This window comes from Balaenoptera borealis (genome assembly GCF_965194805.1).
Source record: "Balaenoptera borealis genome assembly, chromosome: X".
NCBI classification, from domain to species: Eukaryota; Metazoa; Chordata; class Mammalia; order Artiodactyla; family Balaenopteridae; genus Balaenoptera; species Balaenoptera borealis.
The window spans coordinates 66,459,460-66,478,190 of NC_138881.1; the positions used below are offsets into that span (position 1 = coordinate 66,459,460).

General features: G+C 33.9%; 1 protein-coding gene across 1 annotated transcript; it reads left to right on the forward strand.

The window, feature by feature from the left end:
* Positions 1–5,460: 5,460 nt before the first annotated feature.
* On the forward strand, positions 5,461–16,145 carry TENT5D (terminal nucleotidyltransferase 5D). Its single transcript, XM_082377371.1, has one exon. The coding sequence runs from the start codon at positions 10,441–10,443 to the stop codon at positions 11,629–11,631; it is 1,191 nt and encodes a 396-aa protein (XP_082233497.1). The 5' UTR covers positions 5,461–10,440; the 3' UTR covers positions 11,632–16,145.
* The last annotated feature ends 2,586 nt before the right edge of the window (positions 16,146–18,731 follow it).

An 18,731-nucleotide genomic window follows, 5' to 3' on the forward strand; every position in this document is an offset into this window, starting at 1 on the left:
AAGAGGTTATAAATTTGGAAAATGAAAGTGAACCTTTGCAGATGTAATAGTTCTGTGAATTGACCTGAAATGTAACTGTTTTAGCATCAGGAGTAATGTGACTCATTCTTCAGAACCAAATTTGAAAATTACTAATGCTAAAAGTGAACTGGTATTGAGAACTCCCTCCTGAATCTTTAAATGCTATAAACTTGTAACATCAATAATGTATCATGGCATAAGTGATACAGTGTTGTAGGACTCAAGCACTGAGGTCAATCACATAAAAATTATATGGACACAATAATAAAAGCATATAGGCATTTACATAGCTTAATCTTACTATGACTTCCTCATGCTTTCTCAAATCTGTTACAATAGCACAGATCAATATTAAAATTCTAAATTCAACAATCATAAATATGGGAATTTTATCTATATTAAAAACTTGGAAATGTGCAGCTTCCCTTTTAAATGTTTATACTTTTTCACTTAAAACATACATCCATTGCCACATTTTAACCTGAAATATGTTTTAAGATTGCATTGTAATTAATCTTTTTAATGTAATTGGCTAACAGAAAAGTCCACAAGGAGGAAAAATACTTTATTATAATCAACAACTTTTAGTTAAGATATTTATTTTGAACAGATTATAAAATGACTGCCTATTTAGAACAACTGATAAACACATTGTGATTATGGTGCTTATAAAAAGAATTTCATATGTTGTCCACAGAGCTTAATGTCATACTAGTTTTTATAGAGAATGAATTTCCTTTAAAATGTTATTCATCCATAGTTAGACTCAAACCACAAGCTTATTTCTATGTTTCCTTATAAGCAAAACCTACTCCAATTTTAGTGGAACAAATAGCTAATGAATCTCATTGAAAGGAAAAACGGGTTCTTTAGAATTGTTTAACTTCAGTTTTACTTTATACACATTTTTAAAACTTCGGCCATCACATTTTAAAAACTTCAGTTATCACAGGCATAAAAATTAGTATGACAGTCATAGAGAAAGTGTCCACCTCAAGGTGTTGCAACTAAGAATTTTTATTTAAAGATAGATTAGACTACATGAGGTCAACTCTAAGTATATCTACGTATATTTTCTCACATCCCGATACTAATTTCACCTGTCATATACAGGCATATCTCATTTTACTGTACTTTGCTTTATTGCACTTCAAAGATACTGTGTTTGTTTTATTACAAATTGAAGGTTTGTGGCAACCGTGCTTCAAGCATGTCTATTGGCATCATTTTTCGAACAGCAGTTTCTCACTTTGGGTCCCTGTCACATTTTGGTAATTCTCACAATATTTCAAACTTTTTCATTATTATATTTGTTTTGGTGAGCCGTGATCGGTGATCTTTGATGTTACTATTGTAATTGTCTTGTGGCATCAAGAACCATGCCCATATAAGGTTGTGAACTTAATTGATAAATGTTGTGTGTGTTCTGACTGCTCCACAGACCTGCCTTTCCCCCATATCTCTCCCTGTCCTCGGACCTTCCTATTCCCTGAGACACAACAATATTGAAATTAGGCCAATTAATAACCCTACAATAGCCTCTAAGTGTTCAAATGAAAGAGTCGCACATCTCTGACTTTAAATCAAAAGCTAGAAATGAGTAAGCTTAGTGAGGAAGGCAGGTAGAAAGCCCAGATAGGTTGAAAGCCTGGCTTCTTACACCAAACAGCCAATTTGTGAATGCAAAGGGAAAGTTATTGAAATGTAAAATGCTGCCCCAGTGAAGAAGTGAACGATAAGAAAGCAAAACAGCCTTATTGCTGATATGGAGAAAGTTTTAGTGGTCTGAATACATTAAACAACAGATTTTCAATGTAGATGAAGCAGGCTTTCTAATGGAAGAAGATGCCATCTAGGACTTCCGTAGCTAGAGAGAAGTCAGTGCCTGGCTTCAAAGGTTCAAAGGACAAGGTGACTCTCTTGTTAGGGGCTAATGCAGGTGGTGACTTTAAGTTGAAGCCAATGCTCATTTACCATTCTGAAAATCCTTGGACCCTTAAGAATTATGCTAAATCTATTCTGCTTGCACTCTATAAATGGAACAACAAAGCCAGGATGACAGCTCATCTGCTTACAACATGGTTTACTGAATATCTTAAGCCCACTGTTGAGACCTACCATTCAGAAAAAAAGTTTCTTTTCAAAATATTACTACTCATTTACAATGCACCTGGTCACCAAAGAGCTCTGATGGGGATGTACAACAAGATTAATGGTCTTTTCATGCCTGTTAACACAACATCCTTTCTGCAGCCCATGAACTTATTTTGACTTTCATGTCTTGTTATTTAAGAAATACATTTTGTAAGGATGTAGCTGCCATAGACAGTGGTTCCTCTGATGGATCTGGTCAAAGTAAATAGAAAACCTTGTGCAAAGGACTCACCATTCTAGATGCTATTAAAGACATTAGTGATTCATGGGAAAAGGTCACAATATTAATATTTAAAAGGAGTTTGGAATAACCCACCCTCATGGATGACTTTGAGTGATTCAAGATTTCAGTGAAGGAAGTAACTGCAGATGTGGTGGAAATAGCAAGAGAATTTGAATTAGAAGTGGATCCTAGAGATGTGACTGAATTGCTGCAATCTCATGATAAAACTTCAGTGGATAAAGAGGTGCTTCTTATGGATGAACAAAGAACGTGATTTCTTGAGATGGAATCTACTCCTGAGGAAGATACTGTGAAGGTTGTTGAAATGACAACAAAGGATTTAGAATATTACATAAACTTGGTTGATAAAGCAGTAGCAGGGTTTCAGAGGATTGACTCCAATTTTGAATGAAGTTCTGCAGTGGGTAAAATGCTATCAACATTGCATGCTACAGAGAAATCGTTCATGAAAGGAAGAATCAATTGATGTGGCAAACTTCACTGTCTTAAGAAATTGCCACAAGCACTCCAACTTTCAGCAGTCACCACCCTTATCAGTCAGCAGCCATCAACAATGAGGCAAAATCCTCCACCAGCAAAAAGATTATGATTCACTGTAGGTTCAGGTGATGGTTAGCATTTTTTTAGCAATAAAGTGTTTTAAATTAATGTATGTACATTGTTTTTTTAGGCAATGCTATTGTACACTTTAATAGACTACAGACTAGTGTAAACACAAATTTTACATGCACTGGGAAACCAAAAAATTATGTGACTCACTTTATTGCAATATTCACTTTTTATTTATTTACTTATTTATTTATTTATTTATCTATTTATTTTAATAAGACCTAGCTTCTCATTTGACTTGAAGTCTTTATTTATTTCTCCCAGCATGGTTGTCTCTGTTCTACCTCTAAGACCTCAGTGTGAAGGAGGAGTGGCTTCTTCACGCCCCCCATGCCCTTTTTTTTGGCCACACCACTCAGCTTTTGGGATCTTAGTTCCCGACCAGGGATTGAACCCAGACCCTTGGCAGTGAGAGCACGGAGTCCTAACCACTGGACCACCAGGGAATTCCCGATATTCGCTCTATTGTGGTGGTCTGGAACCAAACCCTCAATGTCTCTGAAGAGTGCCTGTAATCTGAAATATTCTATGGAGTTATCTCTGTCTCTGTGAAGGGATATCTGTTTGGATTTGGTGGTCATTCTAAGCATTGCCTTAAGATTATATAGGTGGATGTAGTAGGCATTCAGAAAAGGAAATATGCATAATTACTGTGGACTCAAGGTAGTTGAGATATATAGATAAATTGTTGGTATGTAGTGATAACTGCAAAATACTCATTTTTCAAGGAAAAGTGAGTTAAAAGTACATTAATTGTAAATCTCAGTCCTATAGATATTATGACTATTAGAAATAGACTTCCACTTTTAATTTGCATTCTCTGTAATCAGGCAACGAAATCACTGGAACTCTCTATTGTTACAGAGATCACTTTTATCCCATTTGAAGCAACTCACTTACTTTGCCTTTCACTGCTTTTATTATCTCTGACTGGTATCATGTGCTTTGGGTTAGCATCGTAAACAAGCAAGAAAAAATGTTTTCTGCTGGGAATTCTTTTTTTTTTTTTTTAAGTCTTGGGAATTTTTTTAAAAACATCAAACCTTACTTAAGATACTTTGGTTAAAATGTTTATTTTATTTGTTTCTACATAGCTATTGCAGTACTTTACTCCTTCTACAATTACTTCTGTACTCCCCAGCAATTATTAAATCAAAAGAATATGGTTTGAGTAGCCAACAACTCGATTGACGTCACTATATTTGTGAAAGCCAAAAGTACAAAACAGTAGACATCTTACATTTTTTAAATCACAGAGCCAGACACAAAGTATTGACCATGATGGCTTATAGGTTCATTGTTATCCCAGTCAGTATTTTATTAAATTTTCTCTCAGATTTGAATGAGTCGGATATCAATAAGAGTTTTCTCTTAGGTTAATGTAATACTTCACTCTTTTCTTTTGACAGGGTGAAAATAATGTGAGACATTTCTGTGAGATGATTAATGCTTGTTTCATAGATTTTCTTTTAATTTAGTGCATTATACTATGAATGTTGGATAGGGTATTCTACCATCTTATTGAATACCACATGGAAACATCAAAGTAATATCATTTGTAATCATAATGTTTTCTTCTTGATATACAAAAATACTACTTTTTTCTGAAATAGGTATCTGTATATTTAAAGGGATAATGGTTGTTTGTGAGTAAACCATTGCTTAATTAAATACTGCATTGTCATTTCTTACCATTTCTCACAGACATTAACATTCTTTCTTGGAAACAAATGCAGTATACTAGGTAAAATATCCAACACCTTTTTCCAGTCAGCAAATAATACTTCTTTGGACTGGTAAAATATATATGATCAAAAACTCTTTGTCTGTTTATCTATATGTAGGCCTATGTATATATGTCTTAACCGTTCCTAAAGCACAGGAGTCCGTTTCTATATATCATCATTTACGATAGATAGTGGTACAAGTTAGACTTATATTTTAGAATTGTAATACAAACTTTATAAAGATTTTCTATTACCTTTAATGTTTATTTGAAAAAATAATATTGGACTATTACAAAGTAAAAATAGGAAGTCTAGATGTTTAAAGGAACATTCACTTTGATCAGAATTATCTACATTATTCAATGTAATGATTTAAATTAAATAGAAATAGCCAAATTCTATGAGGGACTAGTTATTGCTATTGGGACTACTGTTCCTTTACTCTTCTTTCTGAGTTTCTTTTAGATTAATGATTATTAAGTGTGGTTCTCTTACCAGCAGCATCAACATCACCTGGGAAGTTGGTAGAAATGCAAATATTCAGGCCCTACCTCCGACCCAAAGAAGAAACACTGGAGTCGGGACCCAGAATTCTATGTTTACAGACCCTCCATGTAATCCTGATGTGTCCTAAGTGTGTGTGTGCGTGTGATATATGTGTGTATATATATATATATATATATATATATATACATAATTTGTAGGACTACTGGCCAGGAGTCATCAGATTACTTGGATATAACATTATTAAATGACTCTATTATTACTTGCTTTTTTCTCCCTGCAGTCCTGGTTGATTCATTACTTTATTTAGTGATAAGATGAAAATTCTTATCTTCACTGAAGGATCCACTGAATCATCATATCAATTCAACTGTAGTGCATCCTTGAAAGTGTTCCTTCCAAAGTAAATCTTAAGTCTTTTTCTCTTTGAAAATAACATTCTAATATTAATACAAATATGAAAACAATGGCTAAGTTCTTCATTTCCCATACAGTAGTGGTAGGGGGAACAATTATATTTTATTATACGAGTATCTATTCACAGTCCTTTGTGAAATCTTGGTAACTCACTCATTTTGCCTTGCATTACCAGTAAATTGCGAGAAAGCAGAAAGTCAGAATAAGATTTATATGCTCTGTTAAAATAGTGAACTACTGCTGATCTTCATATTTGGAGAATAATGAGGAATTTCAGATTTTGTGCTTCTGTTTGGGCTTATGTGGCAAATTATTGAAAAATTTCTGCCTTGAATTTGAGTTATTAGTCCATGAAACTATACCTCATGCTCCATAAATATAGTTTCAGTAACTAAGAATTGTACTGTACCCAAGACAGAAACATAAGCAATATTGATGGCTTTGTTGGAGTTTTCAAACTTCTAATATGATAGTCATCCTAAGTCTATATTTAGCCATGCTTTCTGGTTCATCAAATCAAATCAAATTTCCCGACAAGTTTTGTTACTTTTTTGTCTTTGATATTAAGTATTTGATTCTGCTATATGAGGTGTGACAGTTAAATGCTGAGCCATAATCTACACATGAAAGATAAATCATTATTTTAATGTTATATTTGAAATTTGTACTTATAGCATTAATTGATATTGTACATTATGTGAAAATGAATAGTAGACGTGCCAAAGAAGCATAACATTACTCTCAAATCTTGATTATCCATGTTAATAGAAGTGAGCATTAGTGGAAGTGTGTATAGATTTCAGATCAATATAAATGACATATTTATTCCATTCTGACATATATTTCATTATATTTTGTGTGCTCGTATATGTCTATATGTGTGTCTGTGTTTGTGTGTGTGTGTATCACAGATTTGTTATCATAGATAATAATGTGTGTATCATAGATGTATTTTTATAATTATTTTCCTAAGGCTATTTTTAAAAATTCTAATTTGCATTCCCTGTGCATGAAGCTGGAGAGGTGTTCAGTGAGATGGTGGCTCAGAAATCTTTGGTTGCTAATGAGGTATTAATTCAATAGAAAAATAAGCTTGATTTAAAAAATTGTATGTAGTTGTAGATAAAGAATGGTAAAAATACTAACTGGTTTTTAAAGCCCTGATTTTGAACAATTAAGTAATATATTGCTCAATCTAGGACACAGGTTTTCCACATCCTAGCAAGTTGTCTTCACTGTTACCTTTTTTAACAAGAAATACTAGGCCTGAAATATTCTATATGTGTATTTTTTAAAGCTCTCTAGATAATTCTGAAGACCATAAAGTTTGGGTATCATTAACATAGGTAATTAAGCATCAACTAGATAGTTGCACAATTATCATCAGTTTTCCTACACCACTCTCCTATTATAAAGTGAAGTTAAACTTTGGACCTCTTTCTTTTTTTATTTTAATTTTACTGGAGTATAGTTGATTTACAATGTTGTATTAGTTTCAAGTGTACAGCAAAGTGATTCAGTTACACATATACATACATTTATTCATTTTCAGATTCTTTTCTCATATAGGTTACCACACAGTATTGAGTAGAGTTCCCTGTGCTATACAGTAGGTCCTTGTTGGTTATCTATCTTATATATAGTAGTATGTGCATGTTCATCCCAAGCTCCTGATTTATCCCTCTCCACCACATTTCACCTTTAGTAACTATAAGTTTGTTTTCGATATCTGTAAGTCTGTTTCTCTTTTGTAAATAAGTTCATTTGTATCGCTTTTTAAATTAGATTCCACATATGAATGATATCATATGACATTTGTCTTTCTCTGACTTACTTCACTTAGTATGATAATCTCTAGGTCCATCCATGTTGCTGCAAATGGCATTATTTCATTCTTTTTTATGGCTGAGTAAAATTCCGTTGTATGTATGTACAACATCTTTATCCATTCCTCTGTTGATGGACGTTTAGGTGGCTTCCATGTCTTTGCTATTGTAAATAGTGCTGCAGTGGACATTGGGGTGCATGTATCTTTTCAAATTATGGTTTTCTCCAGATATATGCCCAGGAGTGGGATTGCTGAATCGTATGGTAGTTCTATTTTTAGTTTTTTAAGGAACATCCATACTGTTCTTCATAGCGGTTGTACTAGTTTACATTCCCGCCACAGAGTAGGATGGTTCCCTTTTCTCCACACCTTCTCCAGCATTTATTGTTTGTAGACTTTTTTGATCATGGCTATTCTGACCAGTATGAGGTGATACCTCATTGTAGTTTTGATTTGTATTTCTCTAATAATTAGTGATGCTGAGCATCTTTTCATGTGCCTTTTGGCCATTTGTACGTCTTCTTTGGAGAAACTGGACCTCTTTCTCATCTTTGCAAGATCTTACTGTGATTCTATTCAGGAAACAAAATTATGTCCCTTCCTTTCCTCTAATATCTATGAGAAGATTCAACATATAAAGCAAGGCTTCTGATTTCTTGATCTGAAAGGTACCTTTTTGATAAAGAACTCCTGCATTCTGGTAATTAGATAGTTAAATTATTCATTTCTTTAGATGGTTTTATTTGCACATAAAGGTCCTGGAAACTTCTGTATGGAAAAGAATTTGGTAACTTCAGTAATGTCAGTATGCCAATGTAAATGATCTCCTTTATTTTCAGATCATTGGTGATTAGAAGTATAGATTAAATGGGGATTGTAGGCCTGGGATTAGGCCATTGAATTTTTTTGTTTTTTGGCCACACCACATGGCTTGTGGGATCTTAGTTCCCCAACCAGGGGTTGAACCCGTGCCCTTGGCAGTGAGAGCATAGAGTCCTAACCACTGGACTGCCAGGGAATTCCCTAGGTCATTGAATTTTTAACTTTTAGCTAATATTGACACAGGAAATTTGCCATTAAGGAAAAGAAAATTGCCATTTGCAAAAGAAATTTGCATATTAAAAAGGAATTTGGGAACTTTTTTCTATATCAATTAAAATTGCATAGTTTATATGTGATATTTCTAAACTATTTATTAGGTAAATGATTGAACTCCCTAAAGTCTTACATGAAGCCAGCCCATGTTATTAACTATTACTTTTCCAGATGGAGAATTTGAGGATAACAAACTTTGTTAGCTTCAAATAATTCAGTGATAATTCCAGGAAAATTAATTAGAAAATAAGCATGCCAGTTCTTATTGCATATTCTATCCTTCATGTAGCATTTTGTTCTTTCCATTGTCCTAAAGACACTATAAAGATCATTTCACTTGACGGATGAATGACCAAAATCCAACAACCTGATGTGTAGTCAGTTCAGTTCATTCATCTTTAAGGATTGATTTGGATATTGACATAGCTAATAAAACTGTATGAACATTGGCAATTAATGTGGCTTAAAATGAAACACACAACACATTATGTGGGCCATTTCATCACATAATAAAAATAAATACTCTAATTCATATACATGGGGATTTCATATAGAGAAACAAAATAGGTTTAGCCTTCTCACTGACACAGATCTGCCATTGCTTAATTAGCCTTTTGCAAAATGCTTGGGCTGTCAAAGTTGGTTCTACAGATGTGAAATAAGATGATTCTCTTTGCTCTAGTTCTACTGGGGAAATATAGAAATATACAACACCAAATTCTAAATATTTAGATTCTGTTCTAATGGCTCTCTAGATAAGCAAAATATGAATACTATCTATACAAATCTGTCTTAAGCTTTGTATAATTTTTATTTCTGGAATTCAGGAAAGAGTGCCTAATCCCAAAGCTACATCCATAATGAACTTTATTTACTAGATTTATTGCTTAAATAGCTTAAGAGTATTTGAAGATCCATGTAATAACTGTAATTGTACCTAATTATATAATAGTATAATTATATTTAATCATATTTATAGTGTCTATAATTTTAGCTTCCTAATATTCCCCCAACTGTAAAATTTTCTGAGCATGTCATATTACACATCTGCAGAAAACATTTTTTTTAAAATCAGAAATCTTATGCTTTTGTATAATCTTGCTCTCATTTTGGAGACAAATTTAGTAATATTATTTGTTTTTTATTTTAAAATGACATTCATTATTTCCTTTAACCAACATTTCTTTAAGGGCTACCAGGAACATAGAGAAGGTGTTGCATTAGGTACTCTCCTTATCCTCAAGCAATTCAAGGAATTAATAATCTAATAATGGACTTCAATAACATTTTTTAAAATGAGAGCAGTAATATATATGAAATTTAATAATAGAATGTTCTGATGCTATTGTATTAAAGATGCTATATATTGCTTTTAAACATTATGCTGTTCAGTCAATTGGGTCTACCACACACAGACATGCTATCTGATCTCACTTTAAATTCATGACAGTTAACCTCAATTATGTGCTTTGATTATCTCATGAACAAAATGTATACCACCAAACAAATATACTTGTTATAGTATTTACATGAGGAAAGATTGAGAAAGGCCACGGTTTCACATCAAAAATAATTACAACTCTAACAAATTCCTGAGAATGTCTGTTTACATGCACCAATCAATCTAACAATTTTGACATAATCATAGTGGCTTTTATTTCACTTATAGATTTGAACACAATTAGATACATTGATAATTTACTGCCTAGTATTAGTCTGATTTATGTTGCAGGTAAGTCCATTTTTTACTTTTCATATGCTTTAGCTATAACACTGATTTCAAGATGCTAAATTTCTTCTCAATATTTTGCTTACTTTCTAGTTGACCTACTGACTTCATAATGTCTGAAATCAGATTCAGCAGTCTCACTTGGGATCAAGTTATAACACTGCATCAAGTGTTAGATGAAGTAATTCCAATTCATGGAAGGGGGAATTTCCCCACATTGGAGGTAAAACCAAAAGATATCATTCATGTTGTGAAAGATCAACTGATAGAGCAAGGAATTATTGTTAAAGATACCCGACTGAGTGGTTCCACAGCAAGTTACGTACTTGCAAGCCACAATGGCATGAGCTATAAGGATCTGGATGTTATTTTTGGTATTGAACTACCAAGTGATCAAGAATTTCAGCTTGTTAAGGATGTAGTTCTAGGTTGCCTGCTCGACTTTTTACCAAAATATGTAAAAAAGGAAAAGAGCACCCTAAAGACTATGAAAGAGGCTTACGTGCAGAAGATGGTCAAAGTTTGCAATAAGCATGATCGTTGGAGTCTCATCTCTCTTTCAAATAACGCTGGCAAGAATGTAGAGCTAAAATTTGTGAATTCACTGAGACGACAATTTGAATTTAGTGTAGATTCCTTTCAAATTGTCTTGGATCCCATGTTAGATTTCTACAGTGACAAAAGTCGTAAGCTAACCAAAGAATTATATCCTGTTGTGGTAGCTGAAAGCATGTATGGAGACTTCCAAGAAGCAATGACACACTTGCAGCACAAGCTTATATCTACCCGAAAACCTGAGGAAATTAGAGGTGGTGGCCTTCTGAAATACAGTAACTTGCTGGTTCATAACTTTAAGCCAGTTTGTGAAGCAGAAATCAAGACCCAAGAACGTTATATGTGTTCTAGATTCTTCATTGATTTTCCTGATGTAGCAGAACAGCAAAAGAAGATTGAATCATACCTCTACAACCATTTCATAGGTGAAGAAAAGAGAAAGTATGACTACCTCATGACCTTGCATGGAGTTGTGAATGAAAGCACTGTTTGCTTCCTGGGTCATGAAAGAAGACAGACCCTCAATATGATCACCCTTATGGCTTTAAAAGTACTTGGAGAACAGAATATCCTACCTAATACAAGCAAGGTAACTTGCGTTTATCTGCCTGCTCCATACTTTGCTGCTGGGGGAGGGTCCCCTACGTATTATGTAACATCTGGACTACCACCTACATTGTTTCAGCCATACCACCCACTACACTTTCATGTGCCAAATGGTATGGCTTTAAAAAAAAAAAAACAGTAGAAGCTTTGCTTTAATTAAACACCTCTTAAAAGCAAGTTTCCAAATTCCATAAAATTTAAGCTCTATTTTTATTTTTATGTAGTTACCAACTATTTTTCATCAATTATAGCTTAAACCGTCACAGTAAATACAATATCATCTGTGAAATGACCTCTTTAAATGATTTTCAAATGTTATCAATTAGCTATAACAACTTTTAACGTTGTGGACCACTTAAAATGATTTTCAAGTCTGACTGACTACTTATGACTTTCAAATTTTCTATGACAAATACATTAGAGATGCCTGCATCTTTGATTAAAATATAAAAGAACAGACTCATATTTTAAAATCCAGGCGTACAGTAAAGACCAGTGCAAACATTTTTGTATTCAGTCAATTTCTTTGTTACCTTCACTTCATTTTTTGCTAGTGAATATTACCATCAATGAATTTTCAATACCTAACAAAAATGCCTAATTTCAAAGACAACAGATTCAGACGATATTAAAACCCTGGACTTTGCAAGCATATATTTTGTTTCCCAATTGAATTGGGTTAGATACAAAATCCTACTATAGTTTGAAGGAACACTGAAAAAATGATTCTGGAAAACACTGGCCATTAGTAATTTATCAACTATCAAATAAGTTGACTTGTGGATCTGAAGAATAGTACCGTCCAGCTGGACAGCCAATGCTGTGACCACTTATACAGATTTCTTCATTTTCCCCCAAACAAGTTGAAAAGAATGAAAATGACCAACTCTGAATGTGAAAGTTTTCTATCATCATCTGTTAAAAAGAGACTCTACATGTCAAACAGCAAAAAGCAGGCAGAAAAAAAAAAAAGCAGGCAGAGGTTTTTAGCTATTGCATTTACCAGTTTTATGACCGACTTGACCAACATCTTAATATGTGGAGACGTTCAGTGTTAGTAAGTGAAAATATTTTCATTATTACTAAATGAGGCTTTTTTCCATCTTGCCTTTACCAAAGATCAGTTTCTAACACGACACTCAAGTGCCTCCTCATGTGAGATTTTGCATAATGCTATAATTTATTCAACAATTGTATATGTTCATCAGGTATCTGCATATCTACTCACTACATCAAATATGCAGCTAGCACGTCTTCCAGTGGGATTAAAACTGTATTTTCTTCCTGTAATGAAGAAAATAATCCATGACCAATATTACCTGGGATGACAGAAGGGGAGGAGCTGTCCTGAATGAATATAGATAAGACCATCAGATAACTTCACTATTTTTACTTGCTTCTGATTTTTTATGAGTTTCCATCTCAGTTTTCATTGACCTTTGCAAGGTTTTCCATCACAACATGATCCAACAGGCATATCCTGAGAATTTGTCACTTACAGACTGTGCTTAATCTGTCTTCTCTATATTACAGTATTGGACAAAAGAAGTACACTAAAGATGGCATTTTCAAATAACCAATATTTATGAAATGTTTTATACCACAGTACCACTGGCCATCAGTATATGAATATATATATATATATATATATATATATATCACAACCGTGAAGCTTTAAAACATTGTATGGATTCACTTCCTTGCTTGGGACAAATAAAGAATCTAAAAATGCTATATTAAAGAGAAAATTCAGTCATCTATCTGCATAATGTATTGGTTAAAAATGATTGATCTTTCTGCCCTAAATATACTGTTTAGTTTTCAGTTAATGAGAGTGCGTCTTTTTAATTTTTTTTTAACAGCTTTATTGGAGTATCATTGCTTTACAATGGTGTGTTAGTTTCTGCTTTATAACAAAGTGAATCAGTTATACATATACATATATCCCCATATCAATGAGAGTGCTTCTACATAAAACTGAAGTATTTTATGCTATATTAACAGTACCAAAAAAATTACAAAAGATATAGGAAAAGCATTTAAGAATTAAAAAAACTATGATAGTGATGAGTCAGGGGTAAAGTTTCAGTATTTTCCAGAGTAGCATTTTATGCTGAATAGCAGAATTTTGAAGCTATTTGGAAACATCTTATCACCCATGTGTTCCCTTAGTTTCCTTTGGCCCTTTTGAGAATTTGAACTCCTTCCCTAAAAAGCAAATCCCCTATGGTATTCTCCTGCTGGGAAAATGGCCTGAAAGCTATTTGCTTCCTCTTACCATGTCAAGCATGTGTTTCCATTATAGCAAAGAAGCTCAGAATTCGCATTTAAAAAGCTCAGATTTTTCTCAAGAGAGAGAATCCAAACTGGTTGAAGGGAATGGTATCACTAAAGAGAAAGCTATAGCTTTATCTCTCATGGCTTTCTTTCTGTCGATACCATTATCAAGCTAGACTGTCCTCTTTGCTCCCAACTCAAGCAGAAAAATATTTATCTTCAATAGTGTATGAATATCTCTCCAATATTAGGCTAGTTGGGTTGAGAAGCAGTATTATCTCATTCTGTTCATTAGGATAATAAATGGAAAAGTTTTTTTTTATAAGGAAATGAGTGCTAGCCTCTTGGCCTAAAGGAGCTAATAGAAGTTAGTTAAAAATATAACTCTATAGCATGTCATCCCATTACAAGAGAGAAATGGTGCTGTCTTTTCTTATTTTATTTTATACAATTCAAGACTGAGTCTTGGCTCAGAAGTTTTGTTTTGTTTTGTTTTGTTTTCCCTCCAGAAACCTAACCAAAACCAAAAAAATAAAAACCTGTTGATATACTTCTAGCATTCATATCAGTGGGACATATTTAGTGTCAGTTATTGGTACATATTTTTGAAAACTAAAATATTCTTGCATTTCACAAATATTCACATGTTATTATCAAAGTTTTACTACTAGAGTATTTGTAACTTTTAAATTCAGAGTTATTCTAATAGTGACTGATGTCCCATTTAGTCAAAGAAAACTGAAGAGAAGGATTAAGTATTGTTTTAAATGAGAGCCCAGCTAAATTAAAGACAAAATATCAGAGCTAGAAAAGTTGTGAATCTTTCAAAAAATTGGGAAAGCTCCTGGGCCCAAATTCCATTTTTTATATTATCTCAGAAAGGCTCTATTAAAATACCTCCAAATTGAAGCAATTTTAAAATTTGCCTTTAGCCACCTTTTTGTTTTAGACATTGATAAAGATATCAATATGCAAAACGCCTGAGATCTGATTAAAACTCCTTTCATTCGATGGATCTATTATCTGAAAATATTCACCCAATTTTAAAAATATAAATTAAAGTGTATATTTGAGAAAATTTTTGAAGTTTAAAGATTGTAATGCTTTTCAAAATTATATCAATATATGAATACAGCAGTTCCATTTATAGAAGATTTTTTAAAAATAAGTAACTCTGTAAATTAACATTACAACAGGATTGGGAGATATGTGGGACTACAGTTTGGTAAACATTCTTATGAAGTCCATTTTGGCAAGGCATAAAACCCAACATTTTAACCTGCTTTGGGATTCATTTGCTTTACCATTATAAACGAAATACATTAATGTTTTGTTTTCAGTTCTGCTATTATTTTAGTGGTTCTATTTTATATGTTATAATGATAAAATTTATGTAATAAGTATAGGAAATTGTATTGCTAATCCACTGCTTCTTTAGGATTCTCGATGTATAGTATCATGTCATCTGCAAACAGTGACAGCTTTATTTCTTCTTTACTGATTTGGATTCCTTTTATTTATTTTTCTTCTCTGAGTGCTATGGCTAAAACTTCCAAAACTATGTTGAATAATAGTGGTGACAGTGGGCATCCTTGTCTTGTTCCTGATCTTAGTGGAAATGGTTTCAGTTTTTCAACATTGAGGACGATGTTGGCTGTGGGTTTGTCATATATGGCCTTTATTATGTTGAGGAAAGTTCCCTCTATGCCTACTTTCTGCAGGGTTTTTATCATAAATGGGTGTTGAATTTTGTCGAAAGCTTTCTTTGCCTCTATTGAGATGATCATATTTTTTTCCCTTCAATTTGTTAATATGGTGTATCACGTTGATTGATTTGCATATATTGAAGAGTCCTTGCATTCCTGGAATAAACCCCACTTGATCATGGTGTATGATCCTTTTAATGTGTTGTTGGATTCTGTTTGCTAGTATTTTGTTGAGGATTTTTGCATCTATGTTCATCAGTGATATTGGCCTGTAGTTTTCTTTCTTTGTGACATCTTTGTCTGGTTTTGGTATCAGGGTGATGGTGGCCTCCTAGAATGAGTTTGGGAGTGTTCCTCCCTCTGCTATATTTTGGAAGAGTTTGAGAAGGATAGGTGTTAGCTCTTCTCTAAATGTTTCATAGAATTCGCCTGTGAAGCCATCTGGTCCTGGGCTTTTGTTTGTTGGAAGATTTTTAATCACAGTTTCAATTTCAGTGCTTGTGATTGGTCTGTTCATATTTTCTATTTCTTCCTGGTTCAGTCTCGGCAGGTTGTGCATTTCTAGGGAATTTGTCCATTACTTCCAGGTTGTCCATTTTATTGACATAGAGTTGCTTGTGGTAATCTCTCATGATCCTTTGTTTTTCTGCAGTGTCAGTTGTTACTTCTCCTTTTTCATTTCTACTTCTATTGACTTGAGTCTTCTCCGTTTTTTTCTTGATGACTCTGGGTAATGGTTTATCAATTTTGTTTATCTTCTCAAAGAACCAGCTTTTAGTTTCATTGATTTTTGCTATTGTTTCCTTCATTTCTCTTTCATTTATTTCTGATCTGATCTTTATGATTTCTTTCCTTCTGCTAACTTTGGGGTTTTTTTGTTCTTCTTTCTCTAATTGCTTTAGGTGCAAGGTTAGGCTGTTTATTTGAGATGTTTCCTGTTTTTTAAGGTAGGATTGTATTGCTATAAACTTCCCTCTTAGAACTGCTTTTGCTGCATCCCATAGGTTTTGGGTCATCGTGTTTTCATTGTCATTTGTTTCTAGGTATTTTTTGATTTCCTCTTTGATTTCTTCAGTGATCTCTTGGTTATTAAATAGTATATTGTTTAGCCTCCATGTATTTGTATTTTTATAGATATTTTCCTGTAATTGATATCTTGTCTCATAGTGTTGTGGTCGGAAAAGTTACTTGATACGATTTCAATTTTCTTAAATTTACCAAGGCTTGATTTGTGACCCAAGATATGATGTATCCTGGAAAATGTCCCATGAGCACTTGAGAAAAATGTGTATTCTGTTGTTTTTGGATGGAATGTCCTATAAATATCTATTAATTCCATCTTTTTTAATGTATAATTTAAAGCTTGTGTTTGCTTATTTATTTTCATTTTGGATGATCTGTCCGTTGGTGAAAGTGGGGTGTTAAAGTCCCCTACTATGATTGTGTTACTGTCGATTTCCCCTTTTATGGCTGTTACTATTTGTCTTATGTTTTGAGGTGCTCCTATGTTGGGTGCATAAATATTTACAATTGTTATATCTTCTTCTTGGATCGATCCATTGATCATTATGTAGTGTCCTTCTTTGTCTCTTGTAATAGTCTTTATTTTAAAGTCTATTTTATCTGATAGGAGAATTGCTACTCCAGCATTCTTTTGATTTCCATTTGCATGGAATATGTTTTTCCATCCCCTCACTTTCAGTCTGTTTGTGTCCCTAGGTCTGAAGTGGGTCTCTTGTAGACAGCATATATATGTGTCTTGTTTTTGTATCCATTCACCCAGTCTGTGTCTTTTGGTGGGAGAATTTAATCCACTTACATTTAAGGTAATTATCAATATGTATGTTCCTATCCCCATTTTCTTAATTGTTTTGGGTTTGTTATTGTAGGTGTTTTCCTTCTCTTGTGTTTCTTGCCTAGAGAAGTTCCTTTAGCATTTGTTGTAAAGCTGGTTTGGTGGTGCTGAACTCTCTCAGCTTTTGCTTGTCTGTAAACCTTTTAATTTCTCCATCAAATCTGAATGAGATCCTTGCTGGGTAGAGTAATCTTGGTTGTAGGTTTTTCTCCTTCATCACTTTAACTATGTCCTGCCACTCCCTTCTGGCTTGCAGGTGTTGTGCTTCAAGATCAGCTGTTAACCTTATGGGAATTCCTTGTGTGTTATTTGTTGTTTTTCCCTTGCTGCTTTTAATATGTTTTCTTTGTAGTTAATTTTTGATAGTTTGATTAATATGTGTCTTGGCATGTTTCTCCTTGGATTTATCCTGTATGGGACTCTCTGTGCTTCCTGGACTTGATTAACTATTTCCTTTCCCATATTAGGGAAGTTTTCAACTATAATCTCTTCAAATATTTTCTCAGTCCCTTTCTTTTTCTCTTCTTCTTCTGGGACCCCTATAATTCGAATGTTGTTGCATTTAATGGTTTCCCAGAGGTCTCTTAGGCTGTCCTCAGTTCTCTTCATTCTTTTTTCTTTATTCTGCTCTGCAATAGTTATTTCCACTATTTTATCTTCCAGGTCACTTATCCGTTCTTCTGCCTCAGTTATTCTGCTATTGATCCCTTCTAGAGTATTTTTAATTTCATTTATTGTGCTGTTCATCATTGCTTGTTTCCTCTTTAGTTCTTCTACATCCTTGTTAAATGTTTCTTGCATTTTGTCTATTCTATTTCCAAGATTTTGGATCATCTTTACTATCATTATTCTGAACTCTTTTTCAGGTAGACTGCCTATTTCCTCTTCATTTGTTAGGTCTGCTGGGTCTTTACCTTGCTCCTTCATCTGCTCTGTGTTTTTCTGTCTTCTCATTTTGCTTATCTTACTGTGTTTGGGGTCTCCTTTTTGCAGACTGCAGGTTCGTAGTTACCATTGTTTTTGGTGTCTGTCCCCAGTGTCTAAGGTTGGTTATGTAGGCTTCCTGGTGGAGGGGACTAGTGCCTGTGTTCTGTTGGATGAGGCTGGATCTTGTCTTTCTGGTGGGCAGGTCCATGTCTGGTGGTGTGTTTTGGGGTGTCTGTGGTCTTATTATGATTTTAGGCAGCCTCTCTGCTAATGGGTGGGTTTGTATTCCTGTCTTGCTAGTTGTCTGGCATAGGGTGTCCAGCACTGTAGCTTGCTGGTCGTTGAGTGAAGCTGGGTCTTGGTGTTGAGATGGAGATCTCTGGGAAATTTTCACCGTTTGATATTACGTGGAGCTGGGAGGTCTCTTGTGGACCAGTGTCCTGAAGTTGGCTCTCCCACCTCAGAGGCACAGCACTG

Excerpts from the sequence above, each read along its gene's own strand:
- TENT5D (XM_082377371.1), top strand. The coding sequence starts at position 10,441 with ATGTCTGAAATCAGATTCAGCAGTCTCACTTGGGATCAAGTTATAACA.